Source organism: Amblyomma maculatum, chromosome 1 (assembly GCF_055883805.1).
Source record: "Amblyomma maculatum isolate TAMU_Amacu chromosome 1, ASM5588380v1, whole genome shotgun sequence".
NCBI classification, from domain to species: Eukaryota; Metazoa; Arthropoda; class Arachnida; order Ixodida; family Ixodidae; genus Amblyomma; species Amblyomma maculatum.
In genome coordinates, this window is record NC_139344.1 from 211,892,253 (window position 1) to 211,916,384 (window position 24,132).

The 24,132-nt window shown below is 48.6% G+C and overlaps 3 protein-coding genes across 4 annotated transcripts in view; 2 read left to right on the plus strand and 1 right to left on the minus strand.

The window, feature by feature from the left end:
* LOC146205523 (alanine--tRNA ligase, cytoplasmic-like) overlaps positions 1 to 5,602 on the plus strand; it is a 47,442-nt gene extending 41,840 nt beyond the window's left edge. For both annotated transcript variants that reach the window (XM_084590239.1, XM_084590240.1), the window contains one exon: positions 5,341 to 5,602. In XM_084590239.1, coding sequence (XP_084446365.1) covers positions 5,341 to 5,568 — 228 coding nt within the window. In that variant the 3' untranslated portion in view covers positions 5,569 to 5,602. The remainder of the gene's footprint in view (positions 1 to 5,340) is intronic.
* A 13,961-nt stretch (positions 5,603 to 19,563) lies between these two features.
* On the plus strand, positions 19,564 to 21,308 carry LOC146205524 (uncharacterized). Its single transcript, XM_084607370.1, has 2 exons — positions 19,564 to 19,933; positions 20,536 to 21,308. The coding sequence occupies exons 1-2, from the start codon at positions 19,564 to 19,566 to the stop codon at positions 21,306 to 21,308; spliced, it is 1,143 nt and encodes a 380-aa protein (XP_084463496.1).
* Positions 21,309 to 21,900: 592 nt separating this feature from the next.
* On the minus strand, positions 21,901 to 23,316 carry LOC146205525 (uncharacterized). The gene has a single exon (XM_084607373.1). It carries the CDS (start codon positions 23,314 to 23,316, stop codon positions 21,901 to 21,903), a length of 1,416 nt encoding a protein of 471 aa, XP_084463499.1.
* Positions 23,317 to 24,132: the final 816 nt, after the last annotated feature.

Here is a 24,132-nt window from a genome sequence, read left to right on the forward strand (position 1 = left end):
TTACTTTCTGACTATTCAGGTCTCATTTGTATGTGAACCGTTGCGTTTAGCATTGATTGTGATCCGTTTATGGAGTGCAATCTCACGATGGGATGGGCGTACAGCATCGGCGCATGGTTGCATTTGGGTGTCTCGTTTTTTTTTCCTCTTTTTTTTTTTTGCACAAAAGCACCGTGCAACGGCTCTCTGTGCTAAACATGGACAACTAATCAGCAGCGCGCGCTGATGATTTTTGTGAACTAGCAGATGAATATGAAGAGCCCACTGCTGTGCCGCAGCTAGGTTGTGAAGGATTTGCAAGATCCTTTCCAGCACGGCACGTGCCTGATATGTTCGTGGAACCCTTACGGGAGCATTATTAGAAGATAAGGAGTGTACCGCTCAGCCGAGTGTAGGTGCATTCACGTAAGAGAGCGAGGTTTCCTTCGATGCATCCAAGCAAGCAATCATCAAAGTTGTGGTTTTCTACGTGGTCATAGGCCACCAACCACCGCGGGTTCGAGCGTCGCGCGGATCGAAGCCCCGATCAGCCGTCACCACGCGCACACTGTCACGCCGCAGCGCGCGCTTAACCTCCGCAGGGAGGAGAGCGCTTCGCTACAACACACAAGCCTCCTAGTCACACAGAAGACGTTTATTCAACGCTGTCCTCCAGCGGTACACAAAGACTCAATCACCATGTCTCGGGAGCGCACGAGGGAGCGCGCGTACGCAGTGACAAAGAATGCGCGCGGCAAGCACGCAAGGGCGTGCTGTGATCTCTCTCTCTCTCGCAGTGACCAAAGGGTTCCTTTGAGAAAGAGTGGGCAACCACCGCAAGGTACGCCTGTCGCGGATCGTTGGATCACGATCGACAGGCTCGAGCAGCTCTCAGGTACGACCTGGTGCTGACGAACTCGAGTACACACTGGTCTGCGCGGACAAAGGCCGGCAGACAAGAACAGTAGCGTACGCACCTTGCGATGTCTCAAAGGGGTCTCCCTGAGCTCCACTCGGACGGTCGCGTGACCACGGCCGTCGAAGCGGTGCCGTGTTCCCGCCAAAAGGCGCCAATGAGAACAGCCTCTGGGATGCCAGGGCAGAGCTGTGGCTGAACGACAGTGACAAGTCGTCTGAACATCTCCCCGCCGCCTAAGGCGGGAGAAAGGGAAAGAGGGGAACAACAGGGAAGCGGGCAGCGGCCGCGCAAAGGGCAGCCGTGGCAAGCCCGAATCCCACATCCTCCTCTCCTTAATTGCCCTCCTACCCATCAGCGGAAGCGCGGCAGGTCCCCATGCATGCATAAAAAATAAGAAAAGAATACATCCATACACACTACGCCTCAGTTCCAGCCAAGAACAATTTTATCCGATTAAATATTTGCCTACATTTGCAAAAACTATGCCAAAGGACTTTATAAGAAAACAAATTAAATGAGGACAGAAGCACACAGACGATGGCACACTAACAGAAACACAAATTCCACACAAAAACTGCGATTCGGGCTTGCCACGGCTGCCCTTTGCGTGGCCGCTGCCTGCTTCCCTGTTGTTCTCCTCTTTCCCTTTCTCCCGCCTTAGGCGGCGGGGAGATGTTCAGACGACAGTGACAAGTTGTCCGAGCATCTCCCCGCCGCCTAAGGCGGGAGGAAGGGAAAGAGGAGAACAACAGGGAAACGGGCAGTGGCCGCGCAAAGGGCAGCCGCGGCAAGCCCAAATCCCACAAAGTTCATATAGGGCCTTGTGATTTTGCACCCGTTGCTCCCTTGTCATTTCACATAGTCCTGTCTTGTTTAGGATGCAAATTAAGTTAGAAATGAAAATGACGAGGCTCTCGTAAGAAAACACATTTCGGAACATGGTTTTCTTATGAAGGTATGGGTGCGGAGGAGCTGCAGCTTGGCTTTCAACGTACATCAGCGGTCATTCACTAAGTGTGTATTGTGAGAGTACGATAAAAGGGAAAGGTTCTCTATGTCTGCTAAATGTCCTATGACTCAAGCAGCTTTCTGCGCGCATTTGACTTGGTCTCCAGCACAATGGCCCCGTCAATACCTCGCATGAATTGCAGAGCTCGCCAACCGCGCTTCGCCTATTGTTTATTTGTCTGGTGGCAGCCGTGTACTGCTTCACCCTTTCTATAAAATTCTTCATTTCCCCAAGGCACGGCGACTGGCACTCAAAGCAGGATTTGGTACACCAAGCCTTGGATCCATTTTTCACAACAATGACCCTTCGGGCCAGGCGGGAGGCCTGAGTTGGATGTAGTCGGCTAGGGCATTGTTCGCTGCCCTTCCTTCCCAGGAATATGCGCGCCGAGGTTTCGCTGAGGGCCATCTAGTTTCTGCTAATAATGACACACACTACTTTTCAAAATGCCTTTCTCTAACCAAAGCAAGTTTTCATGTCAAACCTACACTCTCCACAACGGAAGTGCTGCATCATTTGGGGGCGCATCTGGTACGGATACATGCGGTGAAAATCCCGATGGTCGTTCGTCTGGAAATCCCATGCCATAATGATGTTCACAAAGCCGCAGAGAGCTGTGATCAGCACACAGCGCAGCGAAGGAGCCGCAACAGCTGCTTCCCCGGTCCTAAAAATGTCATCACGCGACGTCTTGGCCAGTCACAGGTGGAGGCGCGACCCGCGGTGAGCCCCGTCGCGCAATCTGTGTATTCTGCTGAAGAAAGGCTATTTCTGCTTTCTTCTGCCCAATTTAAATCTGATATTTGAGTTCGCAGCATGAAAAACTGGGTTTCTGCTTAAAGCCCAATTTTTGCAAAAAGTGCTGCAGTGTCCCTTTAAAGGAAACACCTAAGCTGCTTCCCTTCCATCTGTGCTACAGCCACTCCATACTGATATCAAACATAAAAAAAAAAAAATTCCTTGACAGTCTCCTTGCTTTATTATGTTCAATATATTTTATAATATAGGTAATATTTTTGCACAATGTTGGTGATTTTTTTTGTCTCCAGATCTCACATTGCAATATTCTGGCATTTCTCCTGCTCTAAAATTTGCTCTAAAATTTTTATTTGGCGTTTGAATGTCTTTTGAGACTTTGAGAAATCTTGAATGCAAAGTGTGTTTATTATTAGAATCTTTAAGTTTCAGGGACTTTAGTGCTGGTGATGTGAAACTGACCTATATTTTTTTAGATGCCAATAACATGATGTCATAGTCTTTGCAGTCAAGTTATAAGGTGTGGGGTTTTAGGGGATAAATATGTTTTCCTCACTTATTTGCGACTGACTCTCCATCCAACCGGCCCCACCCAGTGATGGCATGCGCTACCGAGCGCACGCCGACAATGCCAGCTAGCAATAAAACACGCTAATGAATCTCAGCCGTCCAACTCACCAGCAAAGTTATGGGCAAATGTTCGGCCACACTAGGGCAGGGGAGAAACTCTCCAAGGCCGGACAGGACGAGCAGGTGGGAAAAGTCCCACGAGGCTTCACCTCACCAGCAACTGGCCTCTGGTGGCATTCCTGCTGCTGCTACGCTAGCACAATCTTTTGATAGTTAATATTAAACACCGACGCCATCTCGTGATAGCTAGAGTAGCTACCACAAGGGAAAGGCGACTTTAAAGGGAACGATGGGAGATCGTTCGCCATAAAGGGTACAATGAATTTTACTGCCTTCACTTGGTCATTATGTGCTACTGAAAATATGAGGCTTTTGCTTAAATTTAAGTACACTGAAGCAAAATATGTACCCATCCCTTTGAAGGTCCATCTTCTGTCGTCACTTAGTCTTCTCCCTTTGTTTGCTGGGTGCACTCCTTTACAATATGCAGTCGAATCTAGTGATACGGCCATGGTTGGTGTGAGTTTTGAAATGAAGTGAATTCCATGGCCGAAGTGCCTCGTGTACAGTATGCAGAGTTTCGGATGTTCTGAACACTCTGCCACCCCACTATGTATGATACGAACAGGCCAGCTACAGCCGCACCTTCATATGTCAAGTCTGACCTGTGCACTGCCAATGCTTTCACTGCCAGGCATGCAATGTTTGCTATGATTGGTGGTGCACAGCTCGTGCATTGCCAATGCCCAATCTCTAGTTGCACGATACTCACTGCTATTACTGCGAGCAGTGAGCGGTGGCACAGAGACATAAATAAATCTCCTCAGCTGTAAACACATTTGTGTGAGTGCATTTCCTGCACTTCTGCGTACGGATTTTGTTCATTTTGGATGACATGAACATTGTTTGCAACCCCATCAGGTTTGTATCATCGAGATGAAGCTTGTATGTGTGTGTATCTAGCAGTTTTCTTAAATAGCTTATGTTATGCATCAGAATCACGGTGTATTTTTCACTGCTTGCATCTCAATTGTGTTGTTTATTGTGGGAACAGAAATTTAGCTCCAAGGATCAGTGCATGTCTGATATATGGCCTGCATTTTTGAAAATTAGTTCACAACCACAGGGTCGTGTCCTGAAAGCAAGTTATTAAGTTATTGGCAAAATATATCTTCCTTATTGAAAACAGTACAAAAGCTTCAGTCTTGTCTATCATATAAGTATTTAGGTGTCACCTTGTGTAACGACTTGTCTTGGAGTGCACACATCACTAATATTATCTCAACTGCTATTAGAACACTAGGTTTCTTACGACGTCATCTCCGCCATGCCCCCGATCATATAAAACTGCTAGCATAAAAAACACTTGTCAGATCCAAATTAGAATATGCCTCACCTATTTAGAGCCCGCATCATGCTTACCTTATCAGCGCACTTGAAGCAGTACAAAACAGAGCAGCCAGGTTCATTCATTCTTCATATTCCTACGACATCACTGTGTCAGGGTTGAAAGATAAATCAGGGTTATCACTCTTCTCAGTTCGTCGTCACATCGCCAGCCTTTGCTTATTCTACAAATTTTATCACAGTTCACTTTCCTGCGCGCCCTACATCGTCCTGCCAACTCGCATATCTCATCGCACTTGTCATCCTTCCCAGGTTTCTCGTCCACGTGTCCACATGGTTACTTTTGCAGCCTAATTTTTCCCCCGTACCATTGTTGACAGGAATGACCTTCCCAGAGACATTGCTGCCATCATGTACTCCGCGACCTTCGCTGACAATCTTCATGCTCATTTTTCGTGTTAACACTTGCCGCCTAAGAATAATATACCCACCCCTTATGTAATGCCCCTCACCGGGCCTTTAAGGAAAATAAATGAAATGACCAGTAGTGAAAAAAAGCAATGATCTGTACATGTTATGGGATGTTAAGTGGAGAGCAAAGGGCTGAAGAGTGAAAAGTAGACTTGGGGTCTTCTTTTTGGAGCTCATACCTTCTCATAGTCAAGGTTTGCTTATGCTTTTATGCGCTTTTTATTTGCAGGAATTCTTGACCAGCACATTTCAAGCAGAAGCTTGGGTAAAAGCAGTGGGACCCTATGTTGTGTTAAAGAAGTTCCTGTCTTCCAAGTCACACACTACTGAGACTTACTGCAATGTGAAGGCATCGTTTGAAGATTTAAACATCAAGATGCTTGAAGAAGCTGCTGCTCGTTTTGCTAAAGCTCACTGTAGGCAAGTAAGCCAAAAACAATCAAATGTACATTTTTGAAAGTATAAAGTTTGTTGTTCAGTTGCTGAAATAATGACCTGCCAATGAACTGCGGCCTTATTGCTTTTTATTAAGCATGAAATCATTTTTTAGTCATAATTGATGTAAAAGGTTGCAGGTGGGAATGGTGAAGGTTTGGATGCATTTTGTTGGTCAGAGTGCTGCCCTCATCACATGGCTTGTATTGAATGAAGGTGTCTTCCCACCTGCTTTTATGGACACCACTGATTCTGCATGGTGCCGTTTCTGTGTGCAATGCAAATTTTGTCGCCAGTGAAAAATGCCTAGAGCGCTTGAAGGGGACAGACTTGAAAGAAGCTGCCGTTGGTGCCCCTACCCGCTTGATTTGGGAAGTTTGCATTCACCAGGTCTGGAAGTGCAGTTCATGAAATGAAGTGCTGCAACTTCTTTCGGATTTTGTTGTTATGCCTGGCTGCAAGCATGGGCTGTGCATTGCCACCTTGCCCTCTTCGAGTCTTATTAGCTCACTTGGAACCTATTTCTCAGTTTTGTTGGACTGCAAGCCCCAGGTACTCACTGTGTGTAAAGGAGTGCGCAGGTTTTAGTAATTCTTATGTATGTACCTGTTATGCTTGATCTGGTGCGTGGTGTTCAGACCAATTGCCATTCCATTGAGCAACAGGCATCCTGGGCTTTTCGGCGTTTTGAAAGTGCGAGGCATGCGTGACTGGGCTGAGGAGCGAGAGAGGCACAGGAGATAAATGAAAAAGACAAAAGACTGCCGGTGAGTCCTCGCTTGGGAAAGGAGAGTGAACTGCATATACACAGAGGTGATGCAGCGGCGCAGCCGCTGACAAGTGTCGTCTAACACGCTCCCGCGCAGGTGCTTGTGATGAGTATCGGGTTAATGCTGGTGTTTCTAGGGTACACGCACGTACACAGGCCCGGTCCAACGTCAAAATTGTGTGGAGTCTCTGGCCTAAACTAAGGCATGCGTGTTCAACCACTCACAACAGAATAATTCGTTCTACGAGAAGATCACACTTACCAGTCAGTGGCACCGATGTGCGCCTTTTCGCATCTTTCCACAATAATTCATTTCGCCCCCCGCCCCTTCCTCCCTCTCACTGCCAAGCTGCAACCCCTCTGAGCGCTGCACCCGGTGCGGACTGCACCTCCCGCACCTCCCGCACCCCCCTCACGACGCCACTGGGTTTAACATTTCTAAGCGGCTCAAGCTATGAGAGATGCCGTAGTGGAGGACTCCGGAAATTTCGTAGGTGAATGGCAGGTGCATTCATGGAACGGGATTAACAGCTATTGTTATGACAATTAGTCGTTGCCAATGGCTGAAGGGCCTTCTTTGAGGAGCATTTTCCACTGCATTCTGGCAGAGATGTCGACGCAGCCAACTCTGATAGCAACCTCTTCCCTATGTTCCAATTGGCAAACAACCACTTTTTTCATTGCTATAAATAGGATCCAGACCGATTGCCGCAGTTATTGCAGTCCTGTACAACCACGGATATAGAAACTCCTGTACTACTGCAAGTAATATAGCCATGTTTTATCGCAGTAATGCAGGACGTTGCACGCAGTGAATTCCCTACACACCCTAGGGGGATGAACAGTCCCCCTTGTTTTTTGGAAGGCACCCCCTTAATTCGTAATGAACATCTGTAGCGAAAGCTATACTACTGTAGGTTTTCAAGCCGTCGGCGTGGCACCGTGGCAGGAGCTGCCAACTTAGATCTCTCGTTTCACACGGGACAGTTATGTCAGAATCAGCCTGCCAGGACCCTGGTATTCACGTTACCCCTATAGGCCACTAAGGCACATTCATACGGTTTGGTTAAAGCGGGGCTTTATATGTGGGCTGGCAGCCTACGCTATCGCATCATACCCTTAAAGGCGGAGCTTAAGTGGCCCCCTATTTAGATGAAATAAACGCCTTTGCCAGCACCACATAAGACGCCGGTGAAATTTGATGCGTTCAATGGAACGCTGGTTGTGTTCGATGCAGTGCTTGGTTGCCCGCAGCCAAAGCTTTCGCTCCACATTCAGTTCAGCAGCCTTGAACCCGTGACTTTCTTTTATTGCGAAAGCAATACTACGACAGCCAAAGCGAGACCTCGAGTGAAGAGGCGCCGTGAAGAGGCGTAGCTACGGTCTCCTCACAAAAAAATCAGCCTGTCATGACATTTGAGTTCACGTTACCTCTATGCCATGGGTAGGAGCTGCCAACTTGGGTTGCTCCTTTCATATGGGAGGGTGATATCAGAATCAACCTGCCAGAACCGTTTGCATTCTCGTTACCTCTACAACACGCAGGCACGTCCATACGGCTTGGTTGAAGCGTGACTTTATATGTGGGCTGGTAGCTTACACTCTCGCGTCATACTTTTAAAGGATAGGGAATGATAGGGGAATAATGTAGCAGGCAAAAGCTTCTGCCATTGCTTTTGCAATTCAACTAGGGTTAACCAGAGCTAAGCCACTATTTTTTTTTTTTTTATACACTATGTGGAATTTTGTTTTGTAACGCCGAAAGACTAGCATGCACATGAACGGATGCATCACCCATAGCTGGCTTGTGGTGGAAGAAACCACAACTTCCATATTAGAAGAAAGTATGGCAAATATCACAGTCGCCCTGACTTCAAAGCAACAGGGCTAGGGCCAATTTAGTTGCTGAGTAAATGTGACGTGCAAAGGGCCTGTGCTTGCACATGTTCAGTAAATTCTTGTGTGTAGCAGCCGTAAATTTATATCTATGTGTCAGTGCTAAGGGTGCTAAGAATCTCTGGCTCTGGACAGGCCGCCATTTGCAAACAGGCCCTGGCAACATTTATTGCTAGAACCATAGCTAGTGAGGATAGCTTATCTGTGCTGTTAGAAGAACTAGGGCATGAAATGGGATCTTATAGGGCTTAGTGAGGTTAGAACACCAAATGAGGCATATAGTACTGCACTGAAGGGCAGACATGTATTGTGTTATCGAGGTTTACTGGAGAGACTAGTACTAGGAGTAGGCTTCCTTGTCAATAAAAATATAGCTGGTAATATAGATGAATTCTATAGCATTAATGAGAGGGTTGCAGGCATTGTACTTAGCTTAATAAGCAGTATAAAATGAAGGTTGTACAGGCCTATGTGCCTACATGTAGTCATGATGACCAGGCAGTCTAAAGCTTTTACAGAGATGTAGAATTGAGTGAGGAAAGTAAAGAAAGTAAAGTAAAGTTGGTGCTATTCATAATCTTGAAATGTTTCTAGTGTACAGCACACCATACCACAAGCTTTTCTTTTTACAGAACAGCACACTTGGCCTCAGAACCGGGCGAAGTGGAGAAATATGGGAGAGGCCTTCGCCCTGCAGTGGGTATAATCAGGCTGATGATGATGATGCTTGGCCTCTCTTGCAGGTTTTTCTTATCATGTCGAAGCAGTCACCTGCAATTCTGCAACTTTAGGTAGGCAGTTGCTGTCCATGGCGGCCTTGTCACCTTTGTGAATGGCCACATAATCATGGCGTTGTCGGCAGGGACAGGCAGTCTTCTGCCGTGGCTTATAACTTGCAAAGCGATCTTTTGCAAGATGTTTCCTACCTCTCCTCGGGCTCCACTGCTTGGCTTAATTAGCTCTTCGATCGTGGCAGCAAAATGCAGAATAATGCAGATGTGTACATGGCCATGAAGAAACTCCGGTATGAGAAGAACGTAAAAGAAGCAACGCATTGAAGTGCTCTCCGAGCGTTTATACAGCCGTCTGCTAAAGGGAGAAACGCCATCAACTGACGACACAACACAGTGACGGACTTGATTGCAAATGCTTGAATGCTCTTCATGTTGCTGATGCTGCGACAGCCAGCAGCAGCATGAAGCATGGCAGCATGGCACCGTGGTGCCATCCTTGGGGAGGGTGCGGAAGCCTGAGAGACCAAACTCATCTCGTGAAACCTCATTCAGTGCCTGGATGTTTGCATTTCAGTGCCCAAATAAAGATTAATCAGTGCCTGGATGAAGGAGAATCGGTGCCCGGATGTTGGCTCTCGGTTTTATTTCGACGTCCCCTCAAGGCTGCCGTCAGCGGGGGCTAAAAGCATTTCACACTTAAAGTAACAAAGACTACCATTCCTATTTTACCATCCATGCCCTTCCACTAGAAATTCAGACATCTCCCTTAATTTCCGTTTCTGGGGAAATCCCTGGTTTCATATCTGCCGCCGCATGGACGAGGGCGATGCTGGTGAACACTCTCAAGCTTAGTTTACAAGCATCGTAAATACCCATAAAAGTAGAAGGTTAAGCGGCCGTCACTGTAGCTCTGTTGGTAAGTGCACCGGACTCAATATTTGGAGGTTGTGAGTTTGGATCCCATCACTGGCATGTTGTTTTTCCTACTTCATATTTATCTTTCACTCAAAATATTACACTGCTAATTCATATCTACTGCAAAGATTAAATAAAAAAAGAATTCAAAATGCTTTCCTTGATCTCACTAAGTTTCTCTTGAAGTTCGGCATGCTGTTGAGTGCGCTACATTTGCTCAGGAATATTGATTGGACCTGAAGGTAATGGAAAAATGTATCGGGTACATCCGTCCGACGTACCTTTAGCCAGCCTGTTATGTCGTACTTCAGTGGGCAATTCAGAGCAAGTGTTCTCACTCTGCTAAACCGAAGAGCGTGTTTACTGGCGGATTTGAATTCAGATCCTGCGTTCCGACTGTACCACGACGGTAAAAAAAAACCACCTGTAATACAAGGTTTTTCCCCGATTTTTTATGTAAGATTCCGTCTCGTATTATATGTGGGCCCAAAACCATTTTCAGCCTAAATCCTTGGTTCCGGCATTGTTATTCATCAGTGCTATCAGCATCAGGCTGGATGGACAGATGAATTTTAAGAGTGTCCCCTTTGAAACATGGTGATGGTCATCGCCATGCTCAACCTTTCTTCTTTATGCTTTTTACCTTAGATTACTCTTCAACATTAACGACTTTACTTTTAGATACAAGTTATCTTTAAATACCCTTGTTTAATTTCGATTTAGCTTCCACGCGTCCCCTCCCTGCTATTTATTCACCAATCTTCCAAATGTCTCGTGCTAACCTCTACCATCGATTCATTCACACTTCCTTTGTTACCTCTAAACTCCAGGGCCTCGGCCAGAGGAACAATGTCCGCATTGACATCTGGATGGATACTGATGCACTCTAGTATAAGATGTGAATTTTTTTCTGGGAATCTAACCGCAAAAAGCACAAGTTTCATCTTCTTCATTAAACTTCCTTCTGTAGCTTCAGGCTCTAAGACATCCTCATTATAGCTTCAAAGAGAAGGCCGCTGCCTCTTAAGTTGCCGTTGAAGGTTTCCTTCTTAATCAGAGTTTTTCATTTTCTATATATGTCTAGGGTCATCTTTTCCACTGAATTATTCCAGTTTTCAGCCTCTGTGTTCTTTACCTATTGTTTAAAGTTCTTTATTTCTCCGTCCTGCCTTCCTACATACTTTCTTGGTACAATATTTTGCTCCGAACCTCTCGTGCCTCAAAAGACGCCCAGCCCATGTCTCTCTGTACTGATCAGTTTGTCTCCATGTGTTAACCTTCCCAGAGATCTTTTATTCATTTTTAACCCCATCTGAATTTCTGCCCTTAATGAGACACTGCAGCGGTTTTCAAATGTACCAATACTATAGGCTTTTGAAGTAGATTATTTGTTGACCATGCCTGTGAAGTTATTTTTTTCGATTATGCATAAAACACCTGCTCAGTCGTCGACTGAAAGCGCGCAATTCAAATTTCCCGCTCCGCGCCCGACTGCTACAGAGGAGGAAAGCGGAGAGAGAAACCCCGCTTCTCCGTCCGTCGTGATGTCATCGGGAGGAGACAGGCATTCAGATACAACGGAAGGGGTTTGCAGCGTGCGCGCTGTTCCTCGTTTTGCGTGCGTTGCGGGCATACAAAACACGTCAACTTTTAGTGTCGTGCTTCTGATACAACACTGCTCTGCATGTGTTCGGATGCACGAACAGCTGTGGACGCGACGATGTAATATTCCATTGTATTTAAAGCTCGCGGCGCAATGCGGCGTTGCTGAGAAGAAAGATAAATTCAAGCCGACCAAAGGAAACATTCTACTCGAAGCATTTTCGTAACTGTGACTACATGCAGTTTGTTCCTAATGAAATTTCTATAGGGCTTTGACAAAAAGGCATCTGAACCATGACGCGGTTCCTTCTGTTTTCTTGTACAAAACAGTCGGGACAGCCATCTGCGTTCCGTTCATAGACTGCAATCTCATGATGGGACGGTCAGACAGCATCGCCATATGGGTATTCGCGTGTGACAGTTTTTGTTTTGTTTCTTTTTTGCGCAAAAGCTTCGCGCAACGGCTTTTGTGCTAAACATGGACAACTCATCATGGTAGCACACGCTGATGAGTTTTGCGAACTAGCAGATGATTAAGAAGAGTCCACTGCTGTGTCGAAGCTAGGCTATGAAGACTGCGAGATCTTTTCCAACACGGCACGTGCCTGATATGTTCTTGGAACCCTTACGGGAGCATTATTAGAAGATAATGGATGTACCGCTCAGCTGGGTATAGGCGCATTCAGGTAAGGAGCGCAAAGAGCGAGGTTTCCTTCGGTGCGTCCAAGCACTCAATCATCGAAGTTGTTCATACATGGCCTTGCGATTTTGCACCCGTTGCTGCTTCGTCATTTTACATAGTCCTGTCTTGTTTGGGGATGCACATTAAGTTGGAAATGAAAACGACGAAGCTCTTGTAAGAAAACACATTTTGGAACAGGGTTTTTTCATTTAGGTATGGGTGCGCGGGGCTGCAGCTTGGCTTTCAACATACGTCAGCCGTCAATTCACTAAACGTGTATTGTGACAGTACGATAAAAAGGAAATGCTTTCAACGTCTGCTAAATGTCGTATGACTCAAGCAGCATTCTGCGCGCATTTCACTTGGTCTCCAGCACAATGGCCCCGTCAATGCCTCTTATGCATTGCAGAGCTCCGAAACCGCGCCTCGCTTATTGTTCGTTTGTCGGGTGGCAGCTGTGTCTGCTTCACCTTTTCTATAAAATTCTTCGTTTCCCCAAGGTATCACGACTGGCATTCAAAGCAGGATTTGGTACACCAAGCTTTGAGTTCATTTTTCACAACAATGACCTTTCGGGCGGGGCGGGAGGCCTGAGATGGAGGCAGTCGGCTAGGGCATTGCTCGCTGCCCTTCCTTCCCAGGAATATGCGGGCCGAGGTTTCGCTGAGGGCCATGTAGTTTCTGCTAATAATGACACACACTACTTTTCAAAATGCCTCACTGTAACCAAAGCAAGTTTTCATGCCAAATCTACGCTCCCCACAACGGAAGTGCTGCATCGTTTGTGGGCATATCTGGTACGCATACATGCGGTAAAAATCCCGATGCTCATTCGTGTGGAAATGGCATGCCGAATTGACATTCACAAAGCCGCAGAGAGCTGCGATCAACCCAGCGCAGCGAAGGAGCCGCATCGGCAACATCCCCGGTCCTCAGATTGTCGTCACGCGACGTCTGGCCAATCCCGGCCGGTGGCGCGGCCCGCGGTGAGTGCCGTCGCGCGGGCTGCGTATTTCTGCTGAAAAAAAAAAAGGCTATTTCTGCTTTCTTTTGCCTAATTTTAATCTGATATTCGAGTTCGCAGCATGAAAAACTACGGCTTTCTGCTGAAAGCCCAACTTTTGCAAAAAGTGCTGCAGTGTCCCTTTAAGCACAAAACTGTTCCCGAAGGTAAGCCCTGGTACCCTGGTACCATCATTCCTTTCCAAATACCTTTAAGTACTTCATATCTGTTTTACCCCCATAATGCCCTGTGCTAAGTACATTATCGCTGCATCCCTTGTCCCTTCTCCTTGGTGGCCTTTTCATGTTTTTCCATGTATACCTATCCTTCGTTTATCCACACCCTGAGATAGTTATATTCTGCCAGTCTTGGTACCTCACTGCCTTGTAATGTAAGCTTTTTATCATTGAAATTGTTGAATATCATCAGATCCGACTTAATTGCACTGAAGGTAAATCTGACTGCATCTCCCCCGTATTCACATCTATTAACCAATATGCTTGTAAATCTTCCTGGCTATTGGCTGTTAGAACAATGCCGTCTGCGGACATTAGTCCTGGAAGCGTTTCTCCTGCATCCGTGATTAAAACCAAGGTTGTTTTCTTGCAGACTCTTTTCCATATTCATATAAATCATGAACAGCAATGATAGCGGACATCCTTGCCTATCGTCCTTTGCATACCTCCCAACTTTATTATCTCTGTATATTTCATTTAGTAATTTAACGATTTAACTACTACTTTACCGATGTTTCAGATTCGAGTGGATGGATGGATGGAATATAGGAGCGTCCCCTTTGAAACGGGGTGGTAGCAGTAGCTATCATGCTCATTTTTTCTCCCTATATCTTAATTATTGATTTAGAATGGTTAACTAAACCATCATTCTATTTATTAAATTTTTGTTCCTACATTACTAACATTATGTCACTTCTCTGCTTTTGTCACTAATCTTCCAGTCGTTTTTTGCTGGTTTCCACCGCCAGTTTATTCACCCGGCTATGGTGGCTAGAAGGGGGAGGTGACGCCAACGGCGGACGGAAGCCGCTCCTCCATTTCAAGCCGGGTGTAGGTGGCGCTGTTGGCCGTAGTGCGATGCATGGTACGCGCCGCTCGCCTTCAGCCACGGTACTTGAACATACGTATGCCCGCCGTGTGTGCAACGCGTCGGCCTTTCAGTGATGTTGTTGCAGGTAATGGTTTAGCTCATTAAACTCGAATCGAACCTGATTACGGCTGACAGAATTCAATTGCATGAAGTAAGACTAACCGGCCAAGAAGACGCACACAGGAAAAATCGACACAGAAAGTCCAGTCTCTTTCTTTCTGTGTCGATTTTTCCTGTGTGAGTCTTCTTGGCCGGTTAGTCTTACTTCATGCAATGCACCAACTAGCCCAACAACGTGTTTTACAGAATTCAATTTTAAGCCGTGGTGGTGCAGTGGTTAGGGCGTTCGGCTGTTGTGCCCAAGGATGAGGGATCGCATCCCGGCCGCGGCGACCGCTTTTCACTGAATGCGAAAAGCAAGGCGCTCGTGTCCTGTGCGATGGTAGTACAAGTTAAAGAACTCCAGGTGGTCAAAATTTAGGAGTCCTCCACTACGGTGTCTCTCATAGCCCGAGTAATTTTGGCACATGAAACCCAACAAACAAAACAATTAAAATCGATCGGCTGGTACTCCAATACTTCTGGTGTGTAGAATACGGGCATATCTATCCTTTCAGTTCCAGGAGTTGAAAGGTCTTGAATGAGTCCCGTCGGATCGAGATAGTGCATGTCGAAAGTAGAAGACAGACCAAGAGAATGAGTCTTCAAGGTATACTGCGCACACAAAACACAAAGACGAGAAAGGTACACAACAAGCGCAGCTGTTGCGCTTGTTGTGTACATTTCTCCTTGTTTTGTGTGCGCGCAGTATACCTTGAAGATATGTCTGACCAACTCGCCCAACTACGCACTATTTCAAGAGAATGAGGATGGAAGGATGTTTCGGCCCCGTGCGGTCGCATTTTTTTTTCCACAACGTTGTTTGCCCCAAGGCATAAAATAATATGTAAGAAGAAAATTAAAAGGGGTAATAAATGAAAGAAAAAAGGTTGGCTGTTCTTTGGTCGATGTTTTCCACCTCCTTCAGTTTCAAGGATACGAAGCGTCAGCATTACTCCTAAAAAATGTGATTGGGGATCCAAACAAGCAAAACGAAGCATAGCAAAAATTTATTGCACATCGTAGTAATAGCAATGTACTGCACATCATAACATTCAGGGTAATTAAAAATAACAGGTACATTTACACATGCTTCTGTGCATTGGAAAGAAAAAAAAAACATTAAACATTGATTATCAACACTGCATCCATCGCTTGGCACTAAGAAATGGGGAGGCAAGGATATCACTTCCCGTTAAATAAAAAAATATATATTACATTCGACCTTGAATAAACATGCAACTTAGAGAACCCTCCTAAGTTTCAGCACTTTCATTCTTCCCTGCTTAGCGTTGCGCTTACAGTTCTGGGCCTTAACATAGAAGTGCTGCCTGGTAAGAACATAAAATTGGATAATTTTGCTTGGGAGGGACGTACTGTGATTTTTTTTTTTTTTTCGCTGGAGTTCATCTGTTCGGCGAAATTAGGCCCTCACATTAACATGTCAGCAGCGCAACACATCTGGTCATAAACGAGAGATCACGCTGGCAGCCGCGAACAGACAGGAACGCTGCCGCACCGCCCATACACCGCGCGCGAACCTGCACACGCGCGCGATCGCGTGACTGAATCGCCAAGCTGACCGCAGCGCCACGGCGGCCTTCGCGGCAGCGCTTGAACCAGAGGATCGCACTTTCTCAGCGGATACGCCGGCGCTGGCGCCACCTCCCCCTTCTAGCCACCATAACCCGGCCTCTGTTATCTCTAAAACTCAGAGCTTCAGGAACAGTGATTGCGCCTGCATCAACTTCCGGATGGACATTCAGCGAGAAGAGGCGCTATCTAGCGGTGGCGACGGCTGACTCTTTCGATGGTTTCGGTTTCACCACGCTGACCCCACGATCCTCGCGGCCAGTATTGCCAAGGAGCGCGTCGGTCGCGCTTTTGAGAAATACGGGATACCGAAAGCGTTTTGAGGTACCGAAAAAATTTTATACAGAAAGATGTATTTAGCAAGGGACTCTTGGCATGCGATACACGTACCGGACGACGATCGCGAAAGCCCCGAATCTCCGAATCCGAGAACACTTCTTGGGCGCACACGCCGGGCGCCTGAGCGCGGTGCTAGACGCCAACAGGCAAGCGCGGCGCACGATGGCCGGCAGCTTGTGTGCTGCCGTCCTGTCCGAGCTGGAAGATACCGGTTTTACAATAATAAGGTGCCATGTAGCTTTTGCGATTGCGAGGTGAATGATACGTGAGCTGCTCTTCGCCTCACGGTGCGTGAAATTCTCCGATGAAGCTTGTCGGCGCAAGAAGGGGAGGAGCGAACCAGCACCGGCACATGTATACATGCAGGGTCGCTATTCGACGCCTGGTGCGGGGTTGCGTTGGACGCGAAAGCGCGGAGCGCGCACGCCTCATGAGGTAACCGCAAAATGTGTAATACAAATAAATACTTTTGTTGATTTTTCTTCGCTCGCATATACGCGGATAAAAACATTTTTTTTTTTTTTCGTTTTTGCTATCCCGAAATTACACCTCGTATTATATGCGGGTCCGCCTTTTATGCCGGTTTTTGTGCTAGTCACGTTCCCAAGAAATAATGCTCATTTACCGGTCGATTCGGAAAGTTGCTCCAGGTCGTCGATTTAAAATCGCCGTTAAAATTAAACAGCTACAACCTGGCTACAGCCGTTTCTGCATTGGGAACTTAGCCTGAAACTTCTGCGAATAAATTTGTACGGGCCTGCGCATTCCAATAAAGACTCGCATGGCGCGGCACTTTGCTGAGGTCGCGGAAGGCAAGCAAAGTTACTTGAACGGATGGCGCTGACTGCAGACGCCAAGATCGAAAGCTGCTGCCCAAATAAGAAAAGAGCAAAGGTGTTAGTGCTAGCGTGTTATTAACGCCTATGATGAGGCTTGTATCACAGGTAATTCCTTATGCTGCGTCACAGTAAAAGCAGAGACGTTGACGTAATCGTTGCTTGTTTTGCATTGAAGATAGATGGGAGGTGGGATTACGACTGTAGAACCCCCCCCCCCCCCCCCCCCCCTCCTCCCCAACTGTATTTTAAAGCGCGCTCTACGCCAACAACTGGAAATGCCGAGGAGCTGTGAAGCTTTTTCATTTAAGCTTTTATGTACTAACATAGCAATACCGTGCTATATTTATTTATTTACCCTCAGGGGCATTACAGAGAGTATATATATAGTGTGCCGTGTCTAGTCATGAGCTGTCATAGTGACCATTGTCCACCAATTAAGGTACGTGGTCATCATCTTGACCTTCGGGTAAAGTATGTACGTGTTTGGCAGTTGAATAGAAAATAACCGTGATGGTGACGTGTGTCGCATGGTGCACTATATATACAGTTGCATTGTCTTAGATAAACAGTCAAGATGGAAAGTGAGCCACGTCCTTCACATCGGCTGTCGGAAGCCAAGTTACGTTATACACGTACTGCAAACAGGAGTGGGTACGATGGGAACGACCACATGCTTCTGCCAATCCTGCCAATCCAATATGGAGAAACGTGAACGCGAACTTGAGGATATGAGAGACATATAACCGTTGATGTGATCTGAATTCGGGGGCCAAGTAGTCATCGCAGACTGTCCAGGATTGAGGCAGGAGCAGCCAGGGATTGAGGAGGGTCGAAGAAAAGACGCCTTTTATGTACACTTTTTGTAGTGAAGTATGTACAACTCAAGAGAGAAGAACAAATCTGCTGGTGGATACAAGCCTTCCTCTTACAGCTATATGGAGTTCATGTCGGGCAGTCCAATCAGTAAGACACTGGCGAACATTCTGGGTGCCTCCCACTGCCGGAAGTTGTACTTGAGCTTTGCACACTTGGTGAACTTCCTTGGCGGCGATCGCAATCTGGCACTGGCAGAGGAAATACAGCACCAAGAGACAGTCAGGGAAGTCCGCCCCTGGCAAAGGCCACAATACTTAATTCTCGGAATGTCGCCTGCACAATTCTGTTTGGCGAAAATCTGCGTGCCTCTGCTTTCGTCAACACATATGAAGACTTCCTGGTATTCCTGCCACAATACGTAACGGGTCACTGCACACCCACCTTTTCCTACACGGCGAGGTGATTGATCACCGCAACACGTGGTGGCCATCATCGCCGCTGACTCGGCAGTTTCGGTGGCTTCCGCTCGTCGGACCCGCATGGTTCCTGTCGTCGGCCGATCTAGGTGGCATTGCTGAACCTCGGCTGGGACCCCAATCATAACACTGTGCCAAACTGTGATAAATAAATAGTTCATTAGGGGAGAGATTCGTCGTGAGAAGCATTAATTAATGTTTCTGAAGACGGATCTCTTAAGCTCGTGAGAGAGGCAGCTTAAGTACCCGAAAAATAATAGCCAAAATTGACACACACTGTGACTTCTGTCACTGAAAAGCTAAAGAACGTTTGGAAATGACCTCATATTTGTGACAGAGCTTTCACTCGACTATTCGGTCTAACTATGTAAAGTTCCATCAAGATCTATTTTCCCGCTTTCATTTTATTGTCAATTTTTGCGCAGCAGCCTAATTCCTGTAAAATCAATAATCGTGTAAATAATGAATACACATTTGCTAGTTATCTGCCTTCGTGTACAAGTGCCCATGTTTCAAGTTGCTTCTACGCCTTGCGAGCTAACTGCAAATTAAAAAGCTGTGCTAATATGAGCCATCGCGTTACGCACATTCGGTTCAGCTAAGAAACCACGCTCTCTACATTTGTGTATGTCGCCCCACCGTGATGATACAGTGGTTAGGGCGCCCGACTGCTTAGCACAAAGACGCGGCGTCGAATCCCGGCCGCTTTTCGACGGAGGCGAAAAGCAAGGCTCCCGTGTGCTGTGCTGCCAGTACACGTTAAAGAACCCCAGCTTCCAGAGTCCTCCACTACAGCGTCTCTCAAACTGAGTCGTTTTGAGGCGTAAACCATTTGCTTCTGTCTGTACAGCATTACATGGTACCAATGGGACAGTCGCCTTAGTTGCAGGCCGGTAGTTCTTGGACTCCGGCGGCATCTTCGGCCAGTCGAACAATTTCTCTTTGGGCTCTTGGGTCTGAGCTTCGCAGAAGGGTCTCCCAGGCGTCTTTAGTTACAATTCGTCACGAGCCCATGCACTGGCATGCGGGATCGGCACCAAGGGGCCAGCAGCAATTGCGCGCGCGCCTTCGGCCGGTCGACTCTTCGTCGCCCTCGCTGCGTTAACGGAGAGGTAGAAAAAGTGTCCAGCAGCGGCCCGTCCGCGCCATGCTGTCGCTGCGATTCTCGGTCCTCCTGCCGCTGTTGATGGCCTCGTCGGGCGGAGTCCACTGGGCCCGGGCACCCAGAGCTGAGCTGTCACAGTTCCTGCAGAACATGTCGTGGCAGCACGACCCGCGCATCTCTGAGGAGCTGCGCAAATCAGTCTGGGACATCCTCGAACGACAGCCTTCATCGGGCCTGCTGCACCGGCGCCGAGTGCCATTTCGGCCGATTGAGGATCTGCCGGTGTTCGGCAGCTTGGCTGGTAGGGTGTCCCGGTCGCCGAGGAGCAGAACCGACCACCGCTTGGGGTCGCCCGTCGGGGGCTCCATTCTCACCGCCAAGAACAGGCCGCAGAACATGAAATTCGAGAAAGGTACACATCGCGCATACGACCTCACACCGTTTGCAGGCGCTCTTCGTTCACCTTCAACTGTGGAACGTACTTGAAAGTATGCATGCATTGCAGTTTGCTCTTTCGAACTCGTGTAATGGACAAGTTTTTGTGTGTTTTTTCGCGCAAAGTCGATGTCATATTGCGTAAGAAACAGGCTGTTAATTATGCGATCCCTTACAGTGCTGTGTCATATGTTCGTTTGAGTGTTCCACCTGTGCGTGCTGAAGGCGAAAGTTCCTCGATCTTTTCGTTGGCGTGACCTTTCTTCGCTGGAAGGGAAAGTGCCGTCAGTGCATAGTCATTTTGTGCAGTGACAGGGTTCGTTTATGCACGACCAGTAGTTGATTAGAACATGCAAAGCTCCTTGCTCGACACAGAGGTATTCGGTTGGTTTCGCTTACTAAAAAAAAAAAAATACTGCTCTAACTCGCGAAAGGTCTCAAGAATGGACATTTTACTAGGTTACGGCTGAGTAAACTTTAGGCTCTTGCGCACTATAGCTTTATAAATACGCAAATATATCGGCAGAGCAGTTTTACCGGAGCCTCCCCTTCACTATAGCACAATTGTTCCCTTCTCAGGCAAACCGAACATCTACGACGTGCATATGGGCAAGAGCGTGCAGCTGTTCTGCAGCGTCGCGTACCAGTCCCAGGTGTCCATTTTCTGGACGCTAAATGGCAAGCCGCTGGAGGACTACGACTCTCTCTCTGAAGAGACGGTGCCAGAGGGGCGCGTGTCGAGCGTGCTAATCAAAAGTGTGACGCGGTTGCCCACCATGACCGGTGTGTACACGTTCAACTGCACCACGCTCACCGACTACGACCTGGCCACGGTGCATCTGGACGTGACCATGCCACTGAGCGACGCGTGCCAGGATACCGGCACCGAGTGCGCCGAACGCATGGCCGTCTGCAAAGACTCGACGTGCGTCTGCGATGGCTACTACAAGGTTCGCCTTCTGTCCAAGCACGTGACGTGCCGCAGCGAGGCGTACCTGGAGACACCCTGCATGTATGATGAACAGTGCCTAAACACCACCGAACACAGCGAATGCACCAGTCACGGCTGGTGTGCTTGTCTCAAGGGCTACGGTCGTACTGAAGGGCACAAGTGTGTGCCAAAGGTCGGGGCGCGTTCGCGCTGCAACTCGGAAGAGGAGTGCGCTGACTACGATGCCACGTGCATCCTAAATCACTGCACTTGCTTTAGCCATAAGAAGGAGCTCAATGACCGCTGCGTCAATTTGGCCGAGCATTTGGAAGCCAACATACTGCCATACGGCAAGGGAGTGAGTCACTCCCCGATGGCGCTGCTTGTCGTTCTAGCCGCGCTGTTAAGGTTAGCACAGTAAAGACCGGCCAGTGGGTCACAGCGTTGAAGGAACTGCGACGAGTGGGGCTCACATGGTTGGACCTCGGTTCGAGGCGATGCTGCTGATGGTGCGGGACATGTGTGTGTGGTGCGTATAAACCTGTGTGGAACACGTATTCAGAGACCCCTTTTATAGCTCGGAGCGAAGTTGCGCAGTCACACCTGTTCGAGATGTCGGTGTTCAACAAAGAGGCGCTATGCCATGTTGCGCACGGCCGCTATGACGAATTTTATAAAGGCAGCTTTCTACTTACCGCAGCCGTGGTACTCGGGGCACTGAGGTGCTGTCTAAAGTAAGGCTCGTCCGCAGCAATTGTCTATACTTAGCATGCCGCGAGCTTTAAAATAAATGGTGCTGCTGTATTACGCCTTTGTGTGCTCTCAGCTGTCGTAACCTCTCATCACATATGTGCATTGTACAGCACCTCCAACTAGCTTCTGCAAAATGATGCATATCTGCCAAGAAGCTGCAGCTGCTCGGTGGTAGCGCGCAAGCTATCTGGCTTGCCGGCAAGAGAGTACTCGAAACTACTTTCAGAGGGAATTTATTTCCTGAGCGTGGGGATGCAGGCTCACGAGGCAAGCAGACCACAGAATCCACCGAGGGCGACGGCTGCTGCGAGAGCTACGACGGCCAGACGAGGCTTGATGGCAGCGGTGGCCGAGTGGAGGTGGTTCACCGAGCGGCTCACGACGATGCAGTGGTCATTTTCTTCCATGGAGTCGGAGTTGCAGGTGCAATGGCTGAGGATGCAGGTGGCATTGTACATTGCACACTGGCTGTCGGTGTCGCATCGCGCGTTGACGCCTGTCTTCTTGACGCATACATGCTGCGGCGTTCGCCCGAAGGTCCTCTTGCAGGCGCACCATCCCTGCTCGAGGCACTCGCTGTTGTTCGTCGTGTACTGGCACTGTTCGTGATGGTGGCAAGGGGTCTCCAGGAACGACTCTGTGCGACAGGTGGTGTGCACGGAACTGAGCCTGACCGGGTAGGGGGAGTCGCAGACGCATTTGCCGTTCCGACAGATGGCGTGACGGTCGTAGCAGTTCGCTGGTGGACAGTCGTCGGTTAGCTGGGGCTCGATTATGTACTTCAGGCTGTACTGAGTGTAGTCAACGGTAGCCGTGCAGTTGATCTCGTACTTGCCGGTGCTTGTGGGCAGCTTGAGGAGATGCTCTATTTCGATCTGCGAGACTCGGGAATGGGTGCTCTTGTTCCCGGCGTCGACGATTGTGTTCATGTCCAGGATCTGCATGCTGTCGTACTCCTCGAGCGGGCGGCCGTTCAGGTACCAATGGAACGCCACCTGGTCTTCGAACGCCACGGACATGTAGAACGACACCTTGTCGTCGTGGCTGAGGTCCCTGGCTTGAACAGTCAGCGTGGGTTGTTTGAGTAGGTAGGGTAGAGCCGAGATGTTGACCTGCTTGCGGCCTGCCAGGAAGACGTTCGGTTGCGGCTCTCCATTCACGGTGGCGTTCCTGTCTTGGACGTCAGGGGCCAAGAGCTGTTGGTCTTCATGGTGCTGGATGTGGACAATGTCCGCCCAGCCGTCGTGAGCCTTCTTGCTGCGCAGCACGTGCGAGCGTCGAAAACCTCGCGAGTAGAGCTTCTCGATGTCCCTCAGGAACGGCTGCAGCTTGTCCATGTGCTCATCCCTCTTGAGCCTCGCTGCGCCCGACATGTCCATGATTTCGTCGTCGTCATCGTCGTACTCTTCCTCGTAGTCGTCGCGCTTACCGCCTCGAGCCCCCTGCGCCGCCAGAGCTGACAGGCTGGCTGCGCTGTGTCGCTGGCCAGGAGGGAGTGCCCCCGTTAGGGCTCCGGGAGCCTCGCCAGCCTGCGCCAGCCCGGCCCGGTGCAGTCCGCCGCCACTGCCGTCGTGCGTGGGCCCACCCGCAGGCTGCGCCGCAGTCGGCGCATCAGCGGCCGCCGCCGCCGCCGCCGCCGCCACGACCAGGAGCAGCAGAGTCGGGAGCTTGGCCATCTTCGGGGCAGGAGCTACGTTCCAAGAAGCAGGGCGCCGACAGACCGACCGAGCTGCGCGCGAGAACGAGACTAGAACGACCGTGCGCACGGGCTCCTCGGGCTCTTATGCGACGGGTCCGTTTGCGATACGTGTCACCACGCGTTCACGAGACACACTGCGCTTCATCCTTCACTACCTTCTCCGTCCGCGGCACGGACATTCTGGAGGAAGAAGAAACTCCTTCTACGTCTGTTGTACTTTTTTGTTTGTCATGTACATGGGGAACAACTAAAGCAGTAATTAGCTGGCGTGCTGCTAGAATCGGTGTTTGTAATCACTCTTTAGACGGCCGTCTTTGCTTCAAAGGGCTGGATTTTTAGAGCGCGAACTCTATAGCTCGTTCCCCAGATTCGCGCCGTCGCTTTACGCAACGCACCTGCTTCCGTTGGAAGGGGGCAAAGTCGAGAGAGTCTCCACATTTATGGGAGCGGTGAAATAGAAAAGGAGATGGGGCAATTTGAGAGCAGGAAGCGGCATTCCACTTTTGGGAAGATGGTGGGAGGCGACGAGTTTCGTAATAGCTTGGGCGGTCCGCCTTGGCTGCTGGAGGTATAGCACCCAGCTTTCTTAGGGGTGTATGCTTGGAAAAGACACTTTAAACTCCGCAGCGCCCTTTCAGGGGCACATCTAGTTACGAGTATCTAAGTTTGCAAATGATTCGTATTATCGTATTCATACGAGGGTTTAAGTTAATGCGCTATAACCAACATGCCTAAACAGACGTACTTATACAGGTTAACTGTCACTGCTGTGAGCGATCTTTCGCAAGTTCAC

Excerpts from the sequence above, each read along its gene's own strand:
- LOC146205524 (XM_084607370.1), top strand. The coding sequence starts at position 19,564 with ATGCTGTCGCTGCGATTCTCGGTCCTCCTGCCGCTGTTGATGGCCTCG. Across the intron at positions 19,934-20,535 it reads GAACATGAAATTCGAGAAAG|GCAAACCGAACATCTACGAC; the intron begins GTACACATCGCG and ends TTCCCTTCTCAG.
- LOC146205525 (XM_084607373.1), bottom strand. The coding sequence starts at position 23,316 with ATGGCCAAGCTCCCGACTCTGCTGCTCCTGGTCGTGGCGGCGGCGGCG.